General features: G+C 54.1%; 2 protein-coding genes across 7 annotated transcripts in view; both read left to right on the forward strand.

Moving 5' to 3' along the window:
• The first annotated feature begins 708 nt into the window (after positions 1-708).
• On the forward strand, positions 709-10,485 carry CDC25B (cell division cycle 25B). Of its 5 annotated transcripts, XM_007117395.4 has the most exons (16): positions 802-1,122; positions 1,924-2,030; positions 2,647-2,698; positions 4,355-4,396; positions 4,581-4,617; positions 4,872-4,994; positions 5,108-5,230; positions 5,421-5,555; positions 6,024-6,104; positions 6,223-6,402; positions 6,591-6,686; positions 7,203-7,265; positions 7,407-7,505; positions 7,717-7,850; positions 8,578-8,689; positions 8,855-10,485. In XM_007117395.4, the coding sequence occupies exons 1-16, from the start codon at positions 923-925 to the stop codon at positions 8,993-8,995; spliced, it is 1,725 nt and encodes a 574-aa protein (XP_007117457.1). In that variant the 5' UTR covers positions 802-922; the 3' UTR covers positions 8,996-10,485. The 5 variants fall into 5 exon arrangements, with proteins under 5 accessions (XP_028355371.1, XP_007117457.1, XP_028355370.1 ...); XM_028499570.2 differs by lacking the exon at positions 4,872-4,994 and having other exon boundaries at positions 709-1,122; XM_028499569.2 differs by lacking the exon at positions 7,407-7,505.
• An 8,181-nt stretch (positions 10,486-18,666) lies between these two features.
• The window catches only part of AP5S1 (adaptor related protein complex 5 subunit sigma 1), a 36,583-nt gene continuing 35,398 nt past the window's right edge, over positions 18,667-19,851 (forward strand). The window contains exon 1 of one of the 2 annotated variants that reach the window (XM_007117394.3): positions 18,667-18,915. The gene's annotated coding sequence lies outside the window, so the exon portion shown is untranslated. The remainder of the gene's footprint in view (positions 18,916-19,851) is intronic. The other variant, XM_028498896.2, reaches the window with a different exon arrangement.

A 19,851-nucleotide genomic window follows, 5' to 3' on the forward strand; every position in this document is an offset into this window, starting at 1 on the left:
GGCTACGGAAGCACCCATCAGTTACGTGTCAGCCCCCACCGCGGGTCCACCTCCCGCACTGGAAGCTCCCTGTGGGAATTACGCTTTGGGGCCGCTCTGAGCTGCCAGTCGCAGGGTCAGGGAAGCTGCAGGAGTAGAGGCGCCTGGGGTGAATCTCAACTCCACCATCTGCACAACCATGTGACCTTGAATGAGTTAGTGAACTTCTCTACGCCTCATTGTCCCCATCTGTAAAGTGGAATGGCGAAAACAAACCGCACAGCACAGCTGTATTCTGCAGACTCCGGGAATCGAGGCTCTCAAGATGCCAACCGGTGCTTGTGAGTGATGTTAAACGGCGGGGGTCCCTCTGAGGCTACCCTGGGGGGTTGTTGCATCCTCTGAGGTCCTCTTCGCTGGAGGCCCTCTACACACCCTCTTCGCTGGAGGGTGTGTAGCTCCAAACCACATACTGAGAAGCGGAATTTGGGAAGCCAGGCTCCTCGAACCGTAGCTGGGAGGGAGTGCGAGGGGCGTAAGAGAAACCCTAATTCCTCCACCCGACCCAGAGCCTGGAACTGGGCGAGGCCCGGCTGGTCCAGCCTCCGCGCCTTCCACCACACGGGCTCCTCCCTCGGTCCCGCCTCTCTTCTAACCCGCACCCCCATTGGTGGCGTCCGGCGGCGCGGCCGCTGTTATTTTTCGAATATATAAGGAGGTGGAGGTGGCAGCTTCTGCCAGAGGCTTCCCGGACTGGTGGCTGGTCCCCGCGTCCCTCCTCCCTTCCCCACCCTCCCCGCTTCCCTCTCCTCCCTCGCTCTGGCCCCGTTGCTCTTCCTCCCTCCCTCCCCCCTCCACCCCGGGCCGGCTCCCTACCTCGTCCCGGCCAGCTGTGCCCGGCGTCTGTGGGTCGCCCTTCGCCCAGCCCTCCCGCCCCACCGAGATGGAGCTGCCCCAGCCGGAGCCCGCGGCAGCCTCGACTCTCAGTCCGGCCGACGTGCGCGGTGGCGCCCAGCGTCCCGGCCACCTCCCGGGCCTCCGGCTGGGGGCTCATGGCCTCCTGGGGTCTCCGAAGCGCGCCGCCGCTTCCTCGCCGGTCACCACCCTCACCCAGACCATGCACGACCTCGCCGGGCTCGGCAGGTAGGGCGCCCCAAGGATACTGGGTGTGGGGTGAGAGGCCCGCATTAGGGTTTAGTCCCGGGCCTCTTGGGAGCCCTGCCTGGGTGCCAAATGGGGAGGCATCCGGGACAGAGACTGCTTCAGGGGCCCAGGACTAGGGCTGTGCTGTTCACACCCTCCAGATGACTTGTTCTTGGCCCACACAAGCCTCTGGAGACCCTCTTCCCCACCTCCACCATGCTGCCTTCCTAATCTCAGCCCAAATCTCCACCATTTTGCCCCAGGCAGGGGATTCTGAGTCTGGAGGGGGAACTTGAGGGTGGCCCTGTTCCCTCCACCCCTAGTTCTTTCCTGGGGTTAAGGGGTTAAACTCTGGTCCTGCTCCCCGAGCAAGCCTGCAGCTCCAGCTGGGGTTGTCCTTGGAGCAGTAAAGACCAAAGTCTTGGCCATTCCTCCAGAAAGGCTTGTGGATGGGTAGGGGCCTGAAGAGTTTAGGGGAAGGCCCTCCAGGGCTGTCTGCTGCCCCACAATCCCCCAGGATGATCCCAGCCCACCCCCTCCAGCCTACCTCCTTGCTCTTGCTCTGGGTTCCCCTTCCCCTGCGCCCAGGAGAACGTTAAATCATTCAACAAAGAGGAGACACTTAGAGTCTCTGTAGAAGGCCTGAGAAGAGGGTAGGCCCTTGATGCTATCACCTCCCTGGGACAGTGCAGAGGCTGGATGGGCCCTTCAGAGGTGGGTGGCTGGTGGGAACATGGGCCGGCCAGCCCTTGAGCCCCACATTTACCTTTCTCCTTCCCTGGGTCCCTGCTCCCTTCCCAGCGAGACCCCAAAGAGTCAGGTAGGCAGCCTGCTCACATGCCTATCCCTGTCCCGTCGGGCGTCTGAATCCTCCCTGTCGTCTGAGTCCTCTGAATCTTCTGATGCAGGTGAGGCCCAGGGGTGCCAGGGGAGTTTGGGGGGCTGCCTGAGCCTCCCCACTTCCCTACTGATCAGACTAACATCCTTACCACCACCTGGTGGGCCCAGCAGCCTCCCTCTGCCCACTTCTGGTGGGGCTTACCACGCCCCGCACAGACTGGCTGGGCCAGGCGGGTGTTGGGTGGGGTCCTCTGCGGAGATGAGATCTTACCTATTTAAAACCAGGCGCCAGAGTCGTGAACCACAGCCCCACCTGGGAGGCATTAGGGCTGAAAGTCTGTCATTTTATAACATTCACTTGCCTTCAGCTTTAACTTTTTCCTTTAAAAAGCCATTATCTTCTAGAACAGATTATTTTAAACCAGTTCTAGAAAAATGCTTAGCAGAGTTCTGGTTTAAAGCCTACAGGGAGGAGTTTCCATAGTAAACAGGGAGTGGAGCCCTGTGTGATTTGGCAGTGTGTCAGCCCTTGGGGTCCATGGGTGGGTTTTGTTTCATTTTTTAATGTGTCAAGACGTAAAATAACAACAGGTTTTTTTCCCTTTTCTGAATAGGGTTGGGACATGGTGGGGGAAAGTGTGCAGGAAATGCCACCACTTTCAAACCAATGCACTCTGTCCCCAGGTTTGTGCATGGACTCTCCCAGCCCTATGGACCCCCAGGTGGTGGAGCAGACGTGAGTAGAGAAGAGGGACCACACTACCAAGGAGGGGGAACCTGCCCTGGGGAATCTCAGTTCTACCCTAAACTCACTGGGAAGCCTGGGAGAGCAGACAGACCTCTCTGGATCCCCAATGGGGGCACTAATTGACCTTCCCACGTCCTGGAATTCTGCTCCTTGTCTCAGGGAAGGGTCTGCTCTCATGGGAGCAGCCTAGAGTGGGTTCAGAGCTGGGGTGGTAGGAAAATATGGTCCAACTAATTCAAAGTTTTTAATTTACTTTAGGCCAAACAAAACAGTTGCTGCAAGCTGGTTTGGCCCTTGGCCATCCTATCAGTAACCTCTGGTTTCAGTGACATTTGACCCTCTGGCCAACCCCTGGACCAGGCCTTTTGTGAGGGGGAGTAGAGAAGTTGGTGGGCTCTACTCAGCACAGTTCCCTGCTTCTTGGTTGTGGGGCATGAGTAGTACCTTCCAGAGCACAGCTGTTCCCATCCAGCTGATCATGCCCCAGAAGGGAGAGCAGCTGTCAGGCATTACTGGGAACAGCTGGGCATCCATGGCCTGGGCTAAGGAACTATGGCTTTGGGTTTAGGGCAGTGGCTGTCTTTCCTCCCATTGCCTTTGATCAGACTGGGCTGGGCTGCAGGTTTGTTCATAAACAGGAAATGGGGAGAGCATTGGGTGGTGGTGTGGGGACTGCAGGTTGGGTTTTGATGGTAACACAGGACTGTCCCTGCTTTACCCCCAGGGCCCAGGTACAGACTGAAAACCAAGCCAATTAAATTGGTCATCCTGACGCCAGGTTGGCTGGGCACAGCCACTCCCCTGCTCGGGGCTGGGCATCCCCCTGACACTTTAGCCCTCAGTTCCCCCCACCACCACTGCACCTGCTTTGACGGTTACACAGAAAGAAGTGTGTGTGTGTGTGTGTGTGTGTGTGTGTGTGTGTGTGTGTGTGTGTGTGTGTACATAGACACACAAAAGCCCTGCCTGGCAGGTGGTCTCTGGTAACATAGCTAGCCTCAGAAGGAACATCTGTTGGAATTCTTTGCCTGCTGGCCTCTTCTAAGGCAGAATGAGGGGGTAGGACAGAGGCTGGGTCCTGGAAAATTCCACAGGAGGGAGGAGAGGTTGTGACCCTGCACATTTGTCACTAGGGGGTCTGGTACAGCAGACTGAACCAGGCCCCTGTCCTGGAGGAGCCAGGACAGTCCCACAAAAGGGAGGGAAGCCCAGCCTCTCTGGCATCCAGGCCCTGGAGACATCCACATTGTCAGGACAAGGCCTGTCATCATGGGATGGATGGATGCCTTTCCTGGCAGCCATATGGCCCTGCTGAGGTGATTTGCATACAGGTGGAAGGCCTGTGGGCAGGCTGGTGAGACTGTTGCCTTGGTAACTCCTCAGCCACCCTGCAACCTACCCCAGCTGTCTCTGTCACTGCCATTCTCCAGGCCCCCTCCATTCAGGGCAGCCTTTAAAATCCCAGGCTGCCTCTCATCTCCCCTTCCCCTACACCTGGGCCCCCTGATAGTCTGCATTCTTCCTCCCTCCTCTTTCCCCTGGCCTGAGCCCTGGCCCTGGCCCTTGTGGACTAAAAACCTAATGCTGGGGGTGGGTGATGGCTGTGAGGGGAGCTGGGTTGCATGGGACCCTTCTGTCTCCTAGATTTGAACAGGCTATCCAGGCAGCCAGCCGAGTTTTTCGAAAGTAAGTGCTCGGGCCTTCCTCTCGCAGGCTCCCCTACCCCGTGTGGGTGGAATAGGCCCGGGGAGGGTGCTTTCCCAGGTCCTCCCGAAGGGGTGCACAGGGCTCTGTGGTGGAGGGTCACCCTGCATGCTCTCTGTCACGGCCCAACTCTTCAGCCCTGGGGTCTCCCTGTTTCCTTCTGCAGTGAACAGTTTTCTATCCGACGCTTCCAGTCCTTGCCGGTGAGTGTCCTTGAGTCCCATCAGGAGGCTCGGGCTTGCTGGCCAGGATTATGAAGGGGCAGGAGGGACCTGGGGTTGGTTCCCAGAGGGTGGACTTGAATCAGTTGGGTGTCCCTGGTCTGGCTGTGGGAGCTGGAGCTTTGGAGGTGGACAGGGGAGCTGGGGGAGTTGGAGGAGGGATGGGAGATGGTAGGGCCTGGGCTGGCACCAGAGGAATGCAGCCTTCTGTACCTGCTGCCCTCCTGGCTCTCTAGGGAAGGCTTCTGGGCCACAGCCCTGTGCTACGGAACATCACCAACTCCCAAGCGCCTGGCACCTGGAGGAAGAGTGAAGCATGTGGCCGAGCTGCCCACAGCTCTAGGGAGGACAAAGAGAATGTGCGCTTCCAGAAGGCCAGAGTGGGAGCACTCCAGGGAGAGAAGGGGGCTTGCTGGGATGGTTCTCTGGCATTTGATCATGCACCCCCCTCCGCTCCCTGTATTGCCCGCAGGATGGATTTGTCTTCAAGATGCCAGGGAAGCCCACACATCCCAGCCACACCCATGCCCTGGCAGAGTGGGCCAGCCGCAGAGAAGCCTTTGCCCAGAGGCCAAGCTCGGCTCCCGACCTGATGGTATATCAGGAGAGCTGACTCATGCAGGGCAGGCATGCACGCAGGGCAGGTTCCTGTGAAGGCAGCCTGGGGGACTTGAGGGTGATCCTGAGCCCTGAGGCACTGGGAAACTTTTCTCAGAAAGTTTGGGGTGGGGACTGCCTCAGGGCCCCACCCCTGAGTTGTCTGTGTCTATTCGTCACCCACACAGTGTCTCACCCCTGAGCGGAAGATGGAAGTAGAGGAACTGACTCCCCTGGCCCGGTGCTGCTTCTCCCTGACCCCAACCAAGGGGGCTACCGAGGAAGATGATGGATTCGTGGATATCCTGGAGTGTGACTTAAAGGTGAACAGCCTTGCTCTGTCAGGCCCCCTACCTCTCCCTCCCTGGGAGCTCCAAAAAGGGGAGAGCTCTGAGCTCCTACAGCAAGACTATGACCTCATTTCGATGTCAGAAGAAGAATTGGAGGTAACTGAGTCACAGCCTGACCTCTGGCCAATCAGAGAAGAGGAGGTTGCTGGTGCTGCAGTGAAGGGCGGATGGGCAGGGCAGAGGGAAGCCTGGTCCTCCTGTGTGGCCACACTTCTCACAGTTCTATGCAAGCCCCTGCAGCGAGTGGGGCCCTGCAGCTTCCTAGTTCTGGAGGGCTACCCTGTGCTCGGGCAAAGCGAGCGAGGTGTGAGCAGGGTCAGGGAGGGCTGCTGGCCTGGAGTTTGCTGGGAGAACTGGGAAGGCTGTCCTGGAGGACTCAGGGCCTTAGAGGTTGGACCTTTGCCTGCGAATGTAACCATATCCTTGCTGATTTGGCCTTAGGAGGATGATGTAGTCCCCCCAGGCATGGAGAGCCTCATTAGTGCCCCACTGGTCAAGACCTCAGAAAAGGAAGAGGAGCAGGTGAGCCTCTGGAGAGGCCCCTTAGAATTTGGAGGGGTGGGGCCCTCCCCTCCAGGTGGGATTTGGGGTAGACAGCAGGGGCTGGAAACTCTGACCCCGGACCTGCCACCTCTGCCAGGACCTCATCATGTACAGCAAGTGCCAGCGGCTCTTCCGCTCTCCGTCCATGCCCTGCAGTGTGATCCGGCCCATCCTCAAGAGGCTGGAGCGGCCCCAGGACAGGGACCTGCCCATACAGAGCAAGCGGAGAAGGAGCGTGACCCCTCCAGAGGAGGAGCAGCGAGAGGCTGAGGAACCCGTGAGTGCCCCCCTTCTGGGGCAGGACTGGGCTTGGCAGGGCTGAGCTGCCACCCTCCAAGTCCACCCTGCAAGTCCTTCTCAGCCGGGTTTGTGGCAGAGGACAGGGTGCAGGGAAGGGGGGTCCTAGCCAGACGAGGCACTGAGGGGCGGCCTCACCCCTGACCCTTGCTGCCACCTGCCTCACAGAAAGCCCGCGTTCTCCGCTCAAAGTCCTTGTGTCATGACGAGATTGAGAACATCCTGGACAGTGACCACCGAGAACTGATCGGGGATTACTCCAAGGTACTAGCAGTGGGGTCCCTCAGGAGGCTCAATCCCTTACTGACTGTGGCCCCTGAGCCCAGCAGCTGCTTCAGCAACTCCCTCTCTCCCCAGAGGCCCCTTGCTTTGTCCTTTGCATCTTATCCTTTATTCTCATCTAGACTCCTCTCTCTCACTCTCCTTGATATCCTGACTCTACCCAAATCTGTACAGGGCATCAGTGGTGTCTCAACCTTGGAAAACATTTCCAAACCATAACATCTTGCTTGGAGCTTCTTTGGGCCTCATCCTGGGGCTTGCTTGGCAAAACATGGGGGCAGGAGGCGTGGGGGTTCATCTCTTCCCCCCATCTTCATTTCCCCTTGGAAGGTTGTTCCCTGGGGATCAGACCCTAGAGGGCCCTCTTGGTTGCTATAGGAACCAGAGCTGAATTTGAAGGTCAAAGCAGGTGTGGCCTTTGGGCTTGGGAAAAAACTCCATCTTTTCCATCTTACCAATCTCACTTTCTCTCTCCCCTCTCTCTCCTCTTCCCTTCAGGCCTTCCTCCTACAGACTGTGGATGGAAAGCACCAAGACCTCAAGTACATCTCACCAGAAACGGTATGCAGGCATGAGCTATTTTCTGGTGCATTTGGGACTTCTGTTTGCCTGTTAACCTCCCCTGGGGTCAGGCTACGCGCATGGGTCAGCCCCTGCCTGCCAGCCTGAACTGCTGGAACCCACCTCCGTGGCCTCCTACAGATGGTGGCCCTGCTGACAGGCAAGTTCAGCAACATCGTGGAGAGGTTTGTGATTGTGGACTGCAGATACCCCTACGAGTATGAAGGCGGGCACATCAAGGTGAGGCAGGGTGACAGGAGAGGCCCTGAAGACTCAACCAGTTCTATCCTTCCTCTGCCCGGAGGATGAATCAGTAGGGGGTGGGTGCACCCTCTCATGGGATTCTGCCCCTCAAGAGGTGGGGTCACTCATCTGAAAGATGGGGACCGCACAGGGCAGGGTCTCCCGCCCAGGCCTAGGGCTGTGGCCTGACCTCTGTCTCCTTTGGCAGACTGCTGTGAACCTGCCTCTGGAAAGGGATGCTGAGACCTTCCTGCTACAGAGCCCCATCACACCCTGTAGCCTGGACAAGAGAATCATCCTCGTTTTCCACTGTGAATTTTCATCTGAGCGGGGGCCCCGCATGTGAGTCCCAGCTCTTCCCAGCCAGCTAGTGCTGCTTCTGACCTTCCTCGCCCAGGATTGCGGGTGCTGGAGCCATCCAATGGCCAAGAGGCCCAAGCCCAGCCATGGCCCCTTCTGGGCCTAGACCTGTTGTCTCACCTGATACCTTGGAGCAGACCTCATCCCCACTTCCCTGTGCATGGCACCCTCCCCCTGTCTCCCTCTCACTGTCCTTCCTGACAGGCCTCCCATCTACCCTCTGTCCCTTGCCGCCCGCTTCCCAAAACCTAATTCTCCATCAGTCTCCATCAGTGTCCTTAAAGTCCAAGGGCCCTGTCCCAGTCCTCAGTGACACTGACCCTTCCAGAGTTCAGTCATCCTTTCCTCTCTCCACCTTCTCCTCACCAAGCCTTGTCTAGACCTTCTGAATCTACCTCTTGAACTTTGTCCACTTCTCTCCTTTCTGCCTCCCCTTTCTCAGCCCAGGAGAAATGTCTCTGACAGAGACTGAGCAACTGTCTTCTGGACACAGAACCCCCTTGATTTGCTTCGTTCCTTCTATCTCCCCAACCTCTTCTGTACCCAGTTAGCCAGACCGATCTAAAAGTGTTCTTGTGGCTGACATTCCTCCACTCAAGCCTTCTGTGGTTCCCCAAGGCCCTCAAAGGAGTGGGCGCGGGGACCAGGTCCCCTGATGTACACCCCACTGCATGCCCAGCTCTGAACCCCATACCCCTGCTGGTCCCAGGTGCCGTTTCATCCGGGAACGGGACAGAGCCTCCAATGACTACCCCAGCCTCTACTATCCTGAGATGTATATCCTCAAAGGCGGCTACAAGGAGTTCTTCCCACAGCACCCGGTACCATGGGTGGGGGTGGCCATAGGCTCCGTGGGAGGGCTGGGCTACAGGGAAAGGGCTCGGCCAGGCGGTAGCCCTAGGAGAAGGAGTAGGGAGGACTGGGTCCCCCCCACCCCGAAGTTGCCCATTTCCCTGTATTGATCAACCTATCCCATCCTGCCCTAGACCTTTTGTGAGCCTCAGGACTACCGGCCCATGAACCATGAGGCCTTCAAGGATGAGCTGAAGACCTTCCGCCTCAAGACGCGCAGCTGGGCTGGCGAGCGGAGCCGGCGGGAGCTCTGCAGCCGCCTGCAGGACCAGTGAAGTGCTGGCAACTGTCCCACCCGCCTTTCTTGCCTGGGCGTCAGCTGCCCGGTGGCTTACAGGGCTGAGGGTCTGCTGTCTGGGTGAAAGATGGTGAGGGTGTCCTGTCTGTCTGCCCCAGTGCTGATCCCCTGTCTCACTCCAGTCATACTCCATATCCTGGTGACACCCACGCCCCCACCCCTGGCACCCCTGGAAGAGCCCAGCCTGCTGACTTAGTGAAATTGGATTAAGTCTAGTTCAAAGGAAGTATTTTGTGTCTAGCAGGAGCCTTTTCGTTTTTTTTTTTTCTGTATTGTTTGGGTTAACCCTTTGTCTTCCTGTATTCAGAAAAGCCCCCATTTTTCTAGGGGCTTTGTTTGTATGTATGAGGCTGAGAGAAAGCTACAGCCCCCTAGGATGGGCCACAGCTGTACTCTTCCCTGCCCTATAGGAGTCAGCACTGTGCCCCAGGCCCTTGACAGCACTCCTGAGTGTGTGCGCCATGTTCCCCTTTCTCTTTTCCTCTTTCCTGTCCCTCCATATGAACACCTCCAGCACAGACATGAGCTCGTACTCTTTCCTGTTTCAGTGTTATCTGTATGCTTGATTTGTCTTTTTTTTTTTTTTTTTTTTTTTTTGCCCATCTTAGGATAGTCACAGGCTAAGGTTTAGGTTCCCCCATCCAGTTGGGGTTAAAGACTCAAACTTTCATAACCCACTTCGCCCTGGCTTCTGTTGCCTCAGAAAGGGATGTTATTATCTGCGGAGGCCCTTGGGTGAGGGCTAAGGCCTCCATCCTGAGCCCACTGGAAGCCCAGCCCTCACTGCTGTGAACCCTGGGTCCTGAAACATGTCAGAACTTGCTGCTGTCTTGTCATGGATGGACAGATGGACGAATGGAAGAGTGGATGGATGGATGGCCATGGATGCACAATGCCTTGTCCACAAACCGCTGAGTTGAAAGTGTCTCAGTGAGGATGACAGCCTGCAGCAGGAGTATACGTGTATCTGTGTGGACAAAATCTTTACACTTTAAGGTTTGGAGATATTCAAAAGGAAATGTCATGGAAGCAGCTAAACCAAGGCCAGCCACCTCTGGATTCTGAATCTCAGGAAATGGGCAGGGCTTCTTGAAGGCCCTGATGAGTCATCTGGTAGGGTCTTGGTTCAATAAAGCACTGAGCAAGTTGAGTAAGGCAGCATGTGTCCTGTGGAGCCCTTGACAAGACTGCGGCAGACACTGATGGTGGAATATGGCAGGGGCAAGTCAGCAGATTGAGGCTGGAAGACTCCTGGGAAGGTGGCCTCATACCCTCTTCCCAAGTCTTGCCAAGATTTTGGATTCAGCCTCCCCATTTCCCTCATCTGGCTGCTCAAGCACTTCTGGGCTCACACTTGCTAAATTCTGCACCAAAAAGGCAAGAGTGATGCCATCAATTCTCTCCTTTAGAATTGTCAGTGGCTCACCATTGCCCTCAGATAAACTTAAAAGTCTCATAGCCCTTTAGGACCTACGCCCTCCCCAGCCTCATTCCTCACCTCTTGCTGAATCAAATCCCAGCAACAGAGTTGCTGTTCACATTTCCTTGTCTTTGCATCTGCTGTATTATCCTCAGGAATGCTCTCCCCAATCTGCTTTTCCTCTTTTAAGATTCGGTTTCAAATGTTAATTCCTCCCAGAAGCCTCCCTGCCCTATCAGGGAAATGACTTTCCTTTCAGTATCCCCAGCACCCAGCTGGGTTCCACCACCTGGGAGGTGCCAAGTTCAAGATCAAGAGAGTGGGAAAGGGCCAATCTGGGAGAACCAGTCCCAGGCCAAACCTGGGTGTGTCAGGAAATCCTCTCCGAATACCACAGCAAATAACTTTCCCCCTCAAATATGAGCTGTGATTGCAGGGAATCCTTTGCAAATGTACAACTAAGACGCTGCCTGATACAGAGTGCACACAAAACATGTCAGATGTCATTACTGCTTTCTGTCAAAGTTCATCTACCTTGCCGTGATTATTTGCTCCATTTTGCAGATGGGAAAACAGGCTATTTCTTGCCAGAGCAATAAGAAGGGACTTGAGATTCCCAGGCTGGGTCTAAGGGACACTTGCCTGGTCTCTAGCTTCTCCCCCTGCCCACCCCAAGTTTCTTATGCTCCAAGGCTTGGTCTTCACTCTTGGTCTAGAGCCCCCTGCAGGGGCACAACCTGTGGGAGGGCCGGTATCTTGGGGGCTGGACTTCTACTCAGGAAGAGGAACTCTGGAAGCCTCCAGAAGCCCCCTCCACTGAGCAGGCAGCTGACACCAAGGCCAGCTTTATTTGGGTGAGGATTTGCCCCAGAAAAAGGAAAATATCTGTGCAGATGCCTGAGAAAGAGGGAGAAGTAGAGGGAGGGGAGACAGTGAGCCCTGGGCACGGTTATGCTGAGACTTGCCTGTACCACCCTGAGGGCTCAAGTGGTCTGGTTTTATGAGGAGGAAGGCAGCTGGATGCTCAGAGGGCACTCACCCCACATTACACAGCAGATACAAGCAGAGCAGGTATCACAGCTGCCCAGGACTCTCCCACTCACCTTCCACCTCTGGCCCAGAGGGCCAAGGTGGTGGGGCTAGGCTGCCTGGCTTCTGCTCTGAGAGTCTTCTTACCACTCTGTCCATCTGGATCAGGCCACATGGGGAGGAGAAAGTAATGGGTGCTTAGTGTCTTAACACCGCCCAGACTGTGCCAGGTGCTGACAGCTGCAGCCACATCTGCCCTGCTCATAACCCATCAGAGTCATAGCTGCTGTCAGTCTGCTCCAGACACTTTTACCTAGTGTCTTCTATGCACACCAGGTCAGTATTCAGCTCATTTTGCAGGGGAAACAGAAGAAAGAGGAAGGCAGGGAAGGGACCCTGGTCAAGCGAGGACGAAACTCTTCCCTGAGAGAAGGCCCTGGTGCTGACATCTACCTTGAGGGAGGTGCGGGCCTGGGTCTGGTAGAGGGGGTGCCAGGGTTCGCCTCTCCAATTCGGGTCGGGCCAAGACCTCCCTGCCCCTGGGAATTTCCAGGGATGGGGCAGAGGTGCTGCAACCCCCTGTTCCACCAGGAAAAGAAGCTATAACTTTATTCCTGGATGCTCATAAAGAGGAGTGGATCAGGCAAGGAAGCAGTTTAAAATACTGGGCTGCCAGCCAGTTTTAAAGGTTGTTTTACTTGGGCCAAGGTGGGGCAGTAATTCCCACCTCTGGCTAGGAACCGGGGAGCAGCCACATGCAGCCGACTCACAAAGTTAAAGAGCTGTGCAGGGCAGGGCCCAAGTAAGGAGCCTGTGCCAGGCCTGGCAGAGTCAGGAGGCATCACTGGGCACTGGGCATTATCGGATTTGCTCACCAGATAACGTGGAATGACAATTTTAAAAATGTGTTCTTTTTAAATTGGGGAAAGATTGACATTTCCTCAAAGGTACACATCTTAAGCATAAAGCACAGATGTGAGGAGGCACCACACATCTCAATATGTCGACATTTCTAGCATCCCAGGAGGCTCCCTCCTGCTCCCTCCTAGTTACCCACAGTCTGTGGTCACCACTAGTTTGACCTCTATCATGGTAGATTAGTTTTGCCTGTTTTTGAGCTTCATAGAGATGAAATCATACTCTTTTGTGTCTGGCTTTTTTCACCCAGCATAATGATTTTGAGATTCATCATGTTTCTTTTAGCAAGAGTTATTCTTGTTCATTGCTGTGTAGTATTCCATTATATGGATATATATATATATATATATATATATATATATATATTGTGGGATATTCCTTTTTACTTGGAAAATTTGCAAATAATTTTTAAAAAGCAATAGTCAATGTTGGGAAATATTTTTTTGACTTTTTTTAACATCTTTATTGGAGTATAACTGCTTTACAATGGTGTTAGTTTCTGCTTTATAACAAAGTAAATCAGCTATATGGATATATTCTTTTTTTTTTTTTGGATTGGATATATTCTTAAATTGAATTATTTATTCTACTTTTTTCTTCTGGCCTTTATTTATTTATTTTGGCCATGCCACATGTCTTGCAGGATCTTAGTTCCCCGCCCAGAGATTTGAACCCACTTTCACGGCAGTGAAAGTGCCGAGTCCTAACCATTGGACCACCAGGGAATTCCCTGGCCTTTAAATCTTTTAAAAATTAAGGTAAAATTCACCCTCTTGTGTATACAGTTCTGTGAGTTTTGACGAATGCACAGTTTGGTAACTGCCACCACAATTAAGATATAGAACATTTTCATTTTTCCCTCAATGAATAATTTGGGACTATTTCAAATTGTGGTGGAACTATACCAGGAGTGGAATTGCTGGCTTGTAGCATGTGTGTTTTCCACATAGTTCTCCAAGGTTGCTATACCAACTTACCTTCCTACCAGCAGTGTCTGAGAGTTCTGTTGCTCCATATTTTCATTAAGATTGGTAAATTTTAATTTCTCTCTCAACCAGAAAATGTGGTTATTTATAGCAAAAAGCTCTGTTAACTGTCAAGTGCTGAACCTACATGCTGTGATGTGGCAGTAGCAGGAGTTCCAACCTGTTTTCTGATTCTCCTATGTTAAAATACTGATCTTAGTCTTAATTGTTTCTCAAGTCAGATTCTGAAAAAAGTTAAAGTGACTCTTTGGAGTTAACTGACTGTAGATCACTGGCTTGAGTCTTCCAGTGACAATAGCTCACAACCACCTAGAAAACATGATTTTTAAAAAGTCTTTATCCCTGGAATTGAACACACAGGCACCCTACTTTCCAGGAGCAATAAAACTGTTGGTGGTACAGAAAGGAATGATGTTTAGACAAGGAGGTCTATAGCCATGTGGAATCTGGAAACAATCAGGAGAGGGAAGTTGAGCAATGATGGAGAAGTTGCTGTTCTACAGTCTTAAAATTCATGCCTTGAGAGAATGTTGGATGACATGAAGTTATTCAGCCTATTGTTCAAAGTAGACAGTTGGTTATGGGACAGAAGCTAAGAAGCATTCCCACCCAACCCACATGGGAATGTGGGTGCCGAGCAGTGCTGCTAGGATTGCTTCCTCCCCACCCAGTCCATACCAGCACACATACCCCTGGGAGGGGTGGTGACTGAAGCTGCCAGGCTCTGAGTCAGCTGGGCCTGGGGCAGCAGAAGGGGAAAGGGTCTCACGTGGCTGGGCCTGAGCTGCCTCGTGGGACCTCCTGGCTCTCAGCCCTGCAGGAAGAGCAGCCGTTTGAAAGGACGAATCACACACTGCCTAGTCTTTCTGGAGCCCAGCCAAGACATGGGGCCTGGGGCTCCCTGAGGGTAGGGCTCAGGGTGGGGGCCTCCTGAGCTGGGATTGGGAATACCAGGGAAGGAGATCATCCAACCAGGGTGGGAAGGGAGCTCCCAAGGTTGGATTATAGCGGGTAAGCAGGGCTGGGATTATGGCCTCTGGGAGCTGAGGGTGTGGGCCAACAGTCTCTGTGGTGACCCTGAAGGGATGCCGGAGAAGGGGACACACAAGGGAGGGGATGAAACAGGCTGAAATTTATGGACATGCACACCTCACTCAGTACATGTGTAATATCAGGAAAGTTACTTGATCTCAGTGCCTCATCTGCAAAATGCGGATAGTAAAGCCCCTCCTTCAAAGGCTTGTGGATTGGATCAAATGAGTTGGTGTATGTAAAGCACTAAGAATAGGGCCTGCCTACATCAAGTGCCACACAAGAGTCTGCCATGGCTGTTATTACTTAGAGCCAATGTGGGGATTACAAGACCAGACAGGTAAAATGGATAAGCCTAAAAACACTTAATGAAAAGAAAGGGGCCAACCTGAGGGTTTGGCCCCTTTCTGCCCATGGACATGCCCCTGGGTGATGGGTTACAAGGGAAAAGCCCAGCTGCTCTGTGTAGGAGACTGGTGTCCTACTGCACCAAAGTAGCAGTTAGGAGACTGTGGATGGGGGTTGGTGCAGGCAGAGGAGGAGGAGGCCGTCTGGTGACCCACATAGGGCAAGCCATCTCTGAGATGGCCCAGGGAGGTGGAGGGGGATGGAAGTATAAGGCTTGTCCTACTTTGGTCTCCTTAATTCTAGGGCAACCATAGCCACTCAAGCTCAGCCCACCTGGACTCTCAGTAAAGCAGATCCCCTCTTCCTCTTAGTTTCCTCCTCTACAATTTGAGAAATGGCTAAACATTCTTATCAGACATTCAAAAAATCCATTGCCTGGGGCTGGCAGAATCCATCTAATTGCCCTCCCCTCATCCAGAAGTAGGTGGTGGCCCAGCTGGTCTGGCCTGAGGTCTCGGGGGTCTGTAAAGATCATCAATAAGCGTTTCCAGCTGTCAAAAACCAGTGCGGGGGGGGACTTCCCTGGTGGCACAGTGGTTAAGAATCCACCTGCCAAAGCAGGGGACACGGGTTCGAGCCCTAGCCCAGGAAGATCCCACATGCCGCAGAGCAACTAAGCTCGTGCGCCACAACTACTGAGCCCGCGTGCCACAACGACTGAAGCCTGTGCACTGCAACGAGAAGCCACCACAATGAGAAGCCCGCGCGCTGCAACAAAGAGTAGCCCCCGCTCACCGCAACTAGAAAAAGCCCGCGCACAGCAATGAAGACCCAACGCAGCCAAATAAATAAATAAATTTAAAAAACAAAACAAAACAAAAAACAATGGGGGGACTTCCCTGGTGGTACAGTGGTTAAGAACCTGCCTGCCAAGGCAGGGGACACGGTTCGATCCCTGGTCCGGGAAGATTCCACATGCAGAGGAGCAACTAAGCCCATGTGCCACAACTACTGAGCCTGCACTCTAGAGTCTGCGAGCCACAACTACTGAGCCCACGGGTCTAGAGCCCATGCTCCACAACAAAAGAAGCCACTGCAATGAGAAGTCCCGGTTTGCCGCAACTAGAGAAAGCCCGCAGGCAGCAACAAAGACCCAATGCAGCCAAAAAAAGAAAAAAAACAATGGGGCTATCTTGGGGGAGTGAGCTCCCCATCCCTGGAGGTGTGTTAAGCAGGACCTGAGGGTTGGTCTTGATGTCTGGGTGAAGCAGCAGAGCTTCCCAAGCTAGGCTGCCCATCAGTGATTCAGGACCCTGCATGGCTTGGGTGAGTGGGAAATGGAAACTGCTGTCCAAATTGAGTCAGTATCAGACACCACGTGCATCCTGATGGTGGGCATCAACGGGGATCGGAAGGGGCAAACACCAGGCTGCGTGCCACTGTGGGGCAGGCCTCACCCTGAAATGGGTAAAGAGCAATGGAGGATGGGAGTGTGAGGAAGGGGTCAATGTGAGGGGCTTCAGGCAACCCCCCCAACTCAGAGGGCCACTGAGAAGAGCAGAGCTGGGGAGTGGAGTGATGGGCACCTTTGCCCACAGCCAGAGGAAGGGGAGGGGAAATGACTTGAAGGTGTGGCCCCTCGTCTCAGCTAGGCAGGTGGGCCAGGCCTCAAATCCAGCCAGCTGCTTATTTATTTATTTTTTAGGTTTTTTTTTTTTTTTTTTGAAGTACAGTTGATTGTGTTAGTGTTGTTGTGTTAGTTTCTGGTGTACAGCAAAGTGATTCAGTCATATATAATATATTCTTTTTCATATTCTTTTCCATTATGGTTTATTACAGGATACTGAATTGTAGTGCTTTATTTTTCTTCTCCTCTCCTGTCTCTATCACACACACACACACACACACACACACACACACACACACTCTAGCCACAAACCCACATCTTCTGTACTGTGTGCCTGGCCCCGCCACAATTTCTAGGGTAACTGCTATAAAAGGCTGGCACACATGAACATGCACATACCAGGAAGCAGAAGTTCAGCCTGTCCATCGCCCTGCCTCTGAGCTGCTGCCAGACCAGAAGGCCCCACCTGCTTTCCAGGACTGACCAAGGCCTCTCTGACACCTTCTCCTATCCTGCCTCTGCATTAATGCTTGTCAACATTTACTGATTTACTGAGTACCGACTACATGTCAGGCTCCACTCTGCCCACTTCACATGCTGCCTCACTTAACTCATTTGAGTTAGGCTGCACGTAACAGAAACCCCACACAGCGGTTTAACAAAATAAATACATTGCAATATGTGCTCCTCATTCAGCAAGGCTCTGCAGCGTCTCAGGGGACCCAGGCTCCTTCCTGCCTCACTGTCCCCAGCACATTACTTTGACCTTGGGGGCACAAGGTGGCTGAGGGCTGCCAAAAGTTGGGAATGGCATCTGTGTCTGCCTCACTTATCTGGACACCACCTCCATCTGGGTCCCCCACTGACCTCCAGAAGCTCAGGCCAGCTTCTCACTGCTGCCTCCTCTGTGTACGTCACACTAGGCTGGCCTCCCCAGCAGCCTGGGACCTGGAGTAGACTCACTGCCTGAGGAGTGGGCAGAGGCCAGATTACTGTGTTCCGGATGCCAGTTGGCCCCCAGCAACCAGTACCCTCTGCCAGCTCTTTGCTGTAATCAGGTGGCATACATGAGTCCTGGCTGAGAGTGATAGGGACCAGGAACTGAGCCAACATCATCCCAGCCTTGTGGCTGAGGCCCAACCTCCACCTACAAATACATATATGTGTTGCACCTGTGGTCAGAATGCCCACACACTCTGGCCAGCCCCAAGGCCACCTCCTCTAGCCTCCCTTCACTGCCCCCCTGCCACATCCTATGGCCAGAGGGGCCCAGACTGCACTCCGAGGTCCCTGCCTGAGCTGCCCTGCCCTTCTTTCTTCAGTCACCAAGAAGTGTGTTTGGGTTGGCTCCAGGCCTGCCTTGTGCATGGCCGTGGGGAATGAAACTGGGCACCACAGCTAGGGTGCACTCCATAGGAGACATCAGCACCATAGGCAGACCCTCACAATGGATATAAACAGGACAGCTGAATGCTAATGGGCAGTCCAGCAGGAAGACTTCCCTTAGGTTTTGGTCTGAGCACCTTTTGAAGGGCTAATAAAGGGGAGGAAAGGGCAGGCCAGGCCGAGGAAACAACCAGTGTGGGGTTTTCAGGCACAGAACACATCTGGGGAGGTTGCAGCAGTTCACATGCCAAGAAGTAAAAGGATTATGTGGTGAGGTGGGGGGCCGGGGTGCCCAGGGCAGGCAATGAGGCCCAGACAAGTCTTGCAGGGCCCCAAACACCTCTGGGCCAAGACTCCAACAGGGAAGCACCTGGCAGTGGCCCTTTCAGGCTCAAGGTACAAGTCCTTTCCCTACACTTTTGACGGCCTCCCTCAAAGAGGGGACAAGGAAAGAGCTTGTTAGAGGTGAGAGGGTGAAAGGAAAAACTAATATGGGGCTTCACTGGGGCCCAGTAAAGTGACTGACCTGCCAGGGATGCATAGCTGGTGACCAGAGTTTTAATCTTTCCACTCCAAACCGAGCCCTAGTCTTAACCCACCGCAGGAACCCACAACCCAGAAGCCCTGCCCGCCAACTACGTAAATATGCATGTTTCCCCACAAGCCTTCTTTCCCGGAGCTAAAGCCCAGCAACCTGAGTTTTAACAGGCGCCCCAGTGATTCCCACGCACATTTGCCAGTTGGAGACCTCGGCCCTGCACCTTCAGACCCCGCCTCTTCCGGAAAGGCCACGCACCGGGTTGGGCGCCCCCTCGTGGCCGCCAGGGGAAGTGGCCTGGGGCTCGACTGGTCTAGGGCTTCGAGTGGGAACCTCGCGTACCCAGTCAGTGAGTGACTAGCGTGGGCCGCACCGTGAACCCGGAGCAAAAGGCTTTTGGTCCGACGGTGAAAGTCGCCTGAGCCCGAGGTCCAGGCGTCGGAAGGCCACCCAAGCCCCGCAGCCGAAGCACAGCTCGGGATATGAGGCCCCGCCCACCCTGAGCGCGTCACTCTCGGGCGCGCGCCCACTATTGGCGTGCGCAACCGCCATATCTCCCCTTTAGCCGAGTGAAGTGGCTTGTTAGTAGAAGTCCGTGGGCACGGAAGAAAAGGTGAGTGTCTCGCCTCGAGAACAGCGGCCCGGGGTTGCAGGGCACACTCAGTCCACGGTACCCCCTCCTTAGGCTTGGCTAGCTGGGGCAAGCAGCTACACTCCCCCAGAGGCACAGCGCCACAGGGTTGCGCGAAGTAGTGACGTAAAGCGTCTTGGCCGCTACCATTTCTCTGTGGGGGGCGGGGGGGACGCGGTGGCGAAGGCTGATATTGCGGGTAGAGGGTCGTGGGAGGTCAGTCGAGGTCTCCGAGCTACGGGTTTCAAAGTGCTGTCGCGAACCTTCCTGTTTAACCAGTTTAAACTCACGATCTATTTACCCTTAGCTACAGATACCTGTTTACCGTCTACCCGCTGCCGTTCACCCCCGGGCTGGTCACTGAGCCAAACACCATTATTATTACCATTTCGTGGCCTTTATTTTGGCGTGATCTCAAGCTTACGGAAAATTTCAAGACTGTTCTTATAAAGAACTCCTGTATACTTAATTTTCCAATTAAGTTAGTTGCAGATATGATGTCCCTTTACCTCTATATTTAGAGGTACTTCAGTGTGTATTTTCTAAAAACAAGGACATTCTCCTACATTCAAAATCAGGTAACATCGATCAAGACTATTCTATAACCTGTAATCCGTATTTAAATGCTTCCAGTTGTCCTAGTAATGCCCTATGTTGAAACTACCTTTTTCTCTGCCAGGGCTCCTATCTAGTATCGCAGGATGCATTCGGCTGTCTTGTCTCTTTGGCCTCCTTCAGTCTGGAGCAGCTCCCCAGTGTGCCTTGACTCTGATGACTGACTTTTTTTGTTGTTGTTGTTGTGGTACGCGGGCCTCTCACTGTTGTGGCCTCTCCCGTTGCGGAGCACAGGCTCCGGACGCGCAGGCTCAGCGGCCATGGCTCACGGGCCCAGCCGCTCCGCGGCATGTGGGATCTTCC

The sequence above is a fragment of the Physeter macrocephalus genome, chromosome 14 (assembly GCF_002837175.3).
Source record: "Physeter macrocephalus isolate SW-GA chromosome 14, ASM283717v5, whole genome shotgun sequence".
NCBI lineage: Eukaryota > Metazoa > Chordata > Mammalia > Artiodactyla > Physeteridae > Physeter > Physeter macrocephalus.

Bases quoted from the DNA above. Each gene is read 5' to 3' on its own strand.
- CDC25B (XM_007117395.4), top strand. From the start codon at position 923: ATGGAGCTGCCCCAGCCGGAGCCCGCGGCAGCCTCGACTCTCAGTCCG. The intron at 4,618-4,871 runs GTGAGTGTCCTT...CTGGCTCTCTAG, and splicing joins GACGCTTCCAGTCCTTGCCG to GGAAGGCTTCTGGGCCACAG. The intron at 4,995-5,107 runs GTGCGCTTCCAG...TATTGCCCGCAG, and splicing joins CTAGGGAGGACAAAGAGAAT to GATGGATTTGTCTTCAAGAT.